A 6109-nucleotide genomic window follows, 5' to 3' on the forward strand; every position below is an offset into this window, starting at 1 on the left:
ACATTCATACTCATATTCTCTCTGTCTCTCTCCCTCTCTCTCTCTCTTTCCCTCCCCTGCTCTTGCTTCCTCTTCCTTCTTCTCTTCCCCCCTTCTCCCCACTCCCCTCCTCTAAGCCACAGAACATCCTGAACTCAGATCTCACAGCCTGAGGTCAAGGGAAGCGAACTCCCACCCTCTCAAGGCTCTGGCGAACCTCACCCAGGTCCAGCACACTCCGCATTTAGCCCATTCTGCTGAGCTAGGAGCCCATGGAGAGTCCCCTTGTGCCCACCTTCCCTCCCAGAGGACCCTGGCATCAGGCCTTCCCCCTCCCCCGGGGACATTTCTCAACCCTGATTAATCACAGGGGCGGCCCCAGGGAGGAGGAAGGAAGATCTCTATGGCTTACCATAAAGAAGGCCAGGCGCCCAGCTGCAGGCCGCTGCTGGACCTGCGCCCAAGGTCATGAAGCTGGGACTTACCTTGGTGTTGCTGTCTCTCCTGGCAGGTGAGAAGCCCAGCTCCGCGCCCTCAACCCCATGCTACCCTATGCCATGTCCTCTGCCCACTGCACTCCCTAGCGTGCTCTTCCCCGAGTTCCCCCAGCCTGCTGTCTCTGACCCCTGTGCCCTCCACCGACCCCAGGCCACTGTGGAGCCGACACCCGCGCCGTGGGAGCCCGGGAATGCCGGCGCCACTCTCAACCTTGGCAGGCGGGCCTCTTTTACCTCACCCGACAGCTCTGCGGAGCCACGCTGATCAGTGACCGATGGCTACTCACAGCTGCCCACTGTCGCAAGCCGTGAGTGTCCAGGGCTGACCAGGCCCAGCGAGGGCTGGGAAACAGGAGTAGGAAAAGGGCTGAGGTGGAGGGTTGGGGGCTCAGAGTTGGAGGCAGGAGAGGTCTGACGTCAGGGTAGGGATCTTAGGGTCCTGCTCAGAAACCTTACTCTAAGACTCAACATGTAGGCTCTTCAGGGTCATGTGTCATCCTGGCCGTCCTAGAACTTGCAATGTAGACCAGACTGCCTGGAACACAGAGATCCACAGACATCTGCCTCCCCAGAGTGTAAGGGTTATAGACATCCTGGCCCAAACAGGAATTCAAGATCATTCTCCAGTAAAGAAAGAATTCTCAAACAGCTGTGATACATTCGACTCTGTCCAGAGAGAGAGGGAGAGAGGGAGAGAGAGAGAGGGAGAGAGAGAGGGGGAGAGGGAGAGGGAGAGAGAGAGGGAGAGGGAGAGGGGGAGAGGGAGAGGGAGAGGGAAAAAAGTGATTGATGGGAGAGGAGGGAAGGGACCAAAGGAGAATAAATGGAGAAAGACCTAGAGAGAGACAGACAAGAGGGAATGGAAAGATGGAGGGAAATTATAGAATCTTACAGCAGAAATGAATAGATTTTTCAGCCAGTGTTTGGAATACAGAGAATTCTATAAGCTTAGACTGATGAACATATCAATCTGGTGGGTTTCATGTCCTGGAATCCCACCACTGGACCAAGAGGGCTTTTCTCAGGGGCTCTTGACTGTGGATGCCTAACATTTTCTAAATCAAATGTTTATAGACTGCTAGACTGACAGAACTCTTGTCTTACTGTCCTGGCCTACTGGGAGTCTAGAATCTTTGAGCATTAGGTTTAATACAATCTTCAAATCCTGGAGTTTGTTTTCCAGACAGGGTTCACACAGTCCAGGCTGGCCTTGAACTGACTGCATAACGCAGTCAGAGATGTCTTTGAACCCCTGTTCTTCTTGCCTCTACCTCCTGAGTGCTGGATGACAGGAACTCATCCAGGACTGACATCTCAGACTTTTTATGAAACAAGACCAGAATGTTGGAAGTGTGGATCTATACAGTTCCCTAAGTTGAGCATCACAGAACTCCAGAAAACATGGGCAGTGAGGTATTAGGCTCTCAAAACTCTAGGATCCTTATTCTGGGTGTTCTAGGGTCCTGGACTCCATGAGGCGAGAGAATTATCTGTTCATTGCCCCTGGCCAGGGTCACCCAGGGTGTTACAACATTCTCGCCAGGATTTCCCAATATGCATCCCTCCAAGATGGGCACCATCTAGGGCTGAGAGGGATGATGTGTTGATTTAGCAACCCCCCGGCAGGGCGGTGGAGATTGAAGAAGAGTCAGGGAGTGGAGTGGCATGAAAAGGCTAGCTTCTGCACCCTCGGGATGCCAGATATAGAAATAACACCGCATACTCCCCAAATCCTGAATTTTCAATCATCATCATCAAAGGTTGGATGCTAGGGGACATGGAGACCTAAGACAGTCCCCAAATGCCCACAGCATGGAGTGAGACCAGAACAAGTTTTCTGGGGCTGTAGCAAGAAGAAATGCCTGGGCAATAAAGGATGTTACAGGTAGGAGTGGCTTAAGGCCTCTTGGAAAACTTGGAAGTTTTCCACGTCCTACCCCCCTCCATACACATATTGAAAACACTTAAAGCCACTCCCACAGAAGCCACCAGACCTGTGGGGGCAGGGGTGGGGTTGTTTTTGTGTGGTAGGTGGGGTCCCCGTGCATCCACAAAGTTCCAGTGGACCCAGGTCACCACTGAGGCCCCAGATCAGGTAGGAAAGAAGGTGATTGAGTCCACAAAGTAGGCTAAGAGCCTCAGAGAGGGTGCACGGTTGTGGAGGGGCGTACACTACATTGGAGGGACTGAACCACCTGTCCCCAGCCTGATCTCTGGTCTGTCCTCACAGGTATTTGTGGGTCCGCCTTGGGGAGCATCACCTGTGGCAGTGGGAAGGCCCCGAGAAGCTGCTTCTGGCCACGGATTTCTTTCCCCATCCTGGTTTTAATTCGGATCTCTCTGCCAATGACCACAATGACGACATCATGCTGATCAGGCTACCTAGGAAGGTCCAGATGAGTGCAGCTGTACAGCCCCTCAACCTCAGCCAGAGCCTGCCGACCGTGGGCTCCCAGTGCCTTATCTCTGGCTGGGGCAGCGTGTCCAGCTCCAAATGTATGGATGCGCCCTCGAGTCTGCTCATTTCTTACCAACTCACCCCTCTGCTCTTCCTCTCCCCGCACCTGCCCTCCTCCCTTCATCTCCTCCTCCCAAATCTCTTCTTTCTCCTCCCCTCTCCCTCTTTTTCCTCTGCCATCTCCCCCTCCTCTTCCTCCATCTTCTTCCTTCCCCTTCCCCTTCCTTCTTCCCCCTCTTCCCTTTTTCCTTGTCCTTCCCTCTTTCCTTTTCTTTCTCCTCTTCATCCCCTCCTCTTTTTTCTCCCCAGCCCCCCCCCCGGAATGTGTCTCCTAGCCTAGCTTCAGTGACAGACCTTGTCTGAGGGGAACAGTAAGTACAATGACAGGGCAGGAGACGTTGGCCTCTGTATACTCATACACAGCTGTGTACACTCCACGCGTGTGCATATACTACATACACACACACAGAAAATCCGAGGCAGGGTATGGTACATGTCCTTAATCCCAGGACTTGGGAGGCAGAGGCAGACAGAAATCTCTTGGAATTTGAAGCCAGCCTGGTCTGCATAGAAAGTCCTAGCCAAGGCTTCGTAGTGAGATTCTGTTTCAAAAACAAAACAAAACAAAACAAATATAAGTATAAGTAAATAATACAATTCAAAGAATGGGCAATAAGGTGTTCACACTCTCAAAATAGTACCCATTTGTCAGGATCAATAGTGCAGGCTACCCCTCAGAGTAGTTGTAGAGACTACCCCAGAGATTTCTGTCTGCAGAAACCAAGTACTCCCACCGTGATGTCGGCTCCCTGTAACACCTCTGGACCCCTTTCTCTGCGCGTCTGCCCTGCCATTTGCCTCTGATGGTGGTTTCCCCCCAGGGGTGTCCACCTCCTTTCCTGGTCTCTATTCAGCCCACCCCTGTGAGTTGTACACACACACATACATCTTCCTGTTTCTCTTCCCCTCTCCCTTGTGGTCTTCTCCCCGTCTTAGACATCTGTTCTTCTCCAGCCTTGTGACTGTCTGGGTTGACATCCCTTACCTCCATCTTTGAGTCTTGGCCCTGTGGCCCTGCAGGAGTCCTGGGGAAGGAAGGGCTGCAGGGAAGATTCTAGAGGGTTCTGGCACCATCCTCTGCCTTTTCTCCCAACAGTACAGTACCCATTGACACTGCAGTGCGCCAACATCAGCATTCTGGACAACAGGCTCTGTCGCTGGGCATATCCAGGGCACATCTCTGAGAAGATGCTGTGTGCTGGCTTGTGGGAGGGCGGACGAGGCTCCTGCCAGGTGAGCAACCCCTTCAGGGAGATGGAGGTCTTTTTCTAGACCTTAGGGCAGGAGACGCAGGAAGCACAGACTCCAGGACCTAAGGATCCCAGGTTGAGTTCTAGGGGATTCTGGGAGTCAAGGGTGTTATGTGATGGGATGAGCGTGAGGTCTGTAAGCTTTTATTCCTGGGTCTGAGGGAGGAGAGACTGCAAACCAGGCCTCTGGGGTGTTGAACGGCAGGAAGCAGAAGGCTTTCTCAGAAGGAAGCTTCGGTTCTCATGAACAGACCCAACTAACTGCTCTGATCTTCACCATTCCCAGGGTGACTCTGGGGGACCCCTGGTGTGCAATGGAACCCTGGCGGGTATAGTCTCTGGGGGATCCGAGCCTTGTTCCAGACCCCGGAGACCGGCTGTCTACACCAGCGTATGCCACTACCGGGACTGGGTCCAAAAAACCATGGAAGAAAACTGAGTCCATGCTAAGGACAGACCGGAGAGAACGAGGGATGCAGGACTGGAAGATACTGGAGGACTCCACAGCTTCAGTTTATCACCCTAGACCTCCAGCCTCTGTGGCACAGTCCCCCACAATGAAACTCCGCCCCCTCCACTCCACTCCTTAGGCTCCGCCTCAGGACTCTACCCTCTTAGGTCATCTGCCCTCTGGGGCTCTGCTCACAGGCAAATCTATTATAATAAGATCACGCCCCGTCAAAGCCCAACAGAGACTCTCCTCCATTGCTCTTGACCCAGGCTACATGACTTTAATCACCTCTCTCTGGAGTAGCCCAACCCTCAAGATCACCACCAAGAAATGTCTTTTACTAAAGAGCTGCATCCCTCCAAATTTTACCGCTTGGGATGTCTTCTCTGGACTCCACCCCGCTTGGCTCCACCTCTGGTGATGTCAGGCGTACGTTAACTCCGGGTACATGGACTTCACAACGGATTGGGTTTCTGCCCAGGCTGTGTTGTAGGTTTGATGAGGGGATGATGGGAGTATTGATCTCCCCAGAGCCACTGAAAGAATCAGAATAAACCAAAGGAGCCATGACTTCCTATCTTCTGTGATGTGGGCTGAAGGGTGCTCATAGGTGGGAAGGAAAGGGCAAGCAAGGGAACCGACACCATCCGAACCTTTATACTGACCCTAACAGCAAGTCTATTGCAGCACCTTGGGACTTCAGCCAGGGCTGGTCCCGCCGCCCCAGGGGGAAGGGGAAACCAGGTCACAGCGCCGCCCGAACCTGCCTACCCACATGCCCCGGGCCGGCTGCTGATCCACCCTCAAAGTCCCCAACCGGAACACACGCCTTCCCCACCTTCCACAAAACCTTGCTCCCTCTACCCTGGAGAAGACCCCAGTCCTCCTCCTTCAGATTCAGCCTCCGCTCTAAGATTCGGGGGTCCATACCTTAGCCCTCCTTCCTCAGACCCAGAGGTTCAGACCAGCTATTCAAAGCCCAGATCACTTCTCTCTGACTCAGGCAGGGATTTAGGCTCCACCTTCCTCCCTGAATCCAGGCTCCGATCCTCCTCTCTCAGACCCAGAAATCCAAACACCACCCCTCTTCCCTTCGACCCAAAGGTGCAGACCCAGCCCTCCTCCCTCAGACCCAGAGGTCCAGACCCATCCCTATTCCCTCAAACCAGATTCCAGCTGCCGCCCTCTCTCTGACCCAGCTCTTTCCGTTCTAGCCCGGGGGTCGGGGCATAGCCCCTCCAGACCTCACCTGGGCTTCCAAGACTCCGGCCCCTCTTCCTAAAGTCATTCCAGCCCCCGCCCCTCCTCTCGCGCTGGCCGGCTCAGCCGCAACGCCGCCAGGTGCGGGCAGGAGGCGGAGCCATGGGCAGGGCTTCCTAGTTAAAAGGCTGCAAAATCGTACACCCAACACACC

The 6109-nt window shown here is 53.9% G+C and overlaps 1 protein-coding gene across 1 annotated transcript; it reads left to right on the plus strand.

Moving 5' to 3' along the window:
• The first annotated feature begins 415 nt into the window (after positions 1–415).
• On the plus strand, positions 416–4727 carry Klk9 (kallikrein related peptidase 9). The gene is made up of 5 exons (XM_051174349.1): positions 416–490; positions 628–784; positions 2707–2972; positions 4091–4227; positions 4531–4727. Exons 1-5 carry the CDS (start codon positions 448–450, stop codon positions 4681–4683), a joined length of 756 nt encoding a protein of 251 aa, XP_051030306.1. The 5' UTR covers positions 416–447; the 3' UTR covers positions 4684–4727.
• Positions 4728–6109: the final 1382 nt, after the last annotated feature.

The sequence above is a fragment of the Phodopus roborovskii genome, unplaced genomic scaffold (genome assembly GCF_943737965.1).
Source record: "Phodopus roborovskii unplaced genomic scaffold, PHOROB, whole genome shotgun sequence".
Classification (NCBI taxonomy): Eukaryota; Metazoa; Chordata; class Mammalia; order Rodentia; family Cricetidae; genus Phodopus; species Phodopus roborovskii.

Bases quoted from the DNA above. Each gene is read 5' to 3' on its own strand.
- Klk9 (XM_051174349.1), top strand. From the start codon at position 448: ATGAAGCTGGGACTTACCTTGGTGTTGCTGTCTCTCCTGGCAG. The intron at 491-627 runs GTGAGAAGCCCA...CACCGACCCCAG, and splicing joins GTTGCTGTCTCTCCTGGCAG to GCCACTGTGGAGCCGACACC. The intron at 2,973-4,090 runs GTATGGATGCGC...TTCTCCCAACAG, and splicing joins CAGCGTGTCCAGCTCCAAAT to TACAGTACCCATTGACACTG.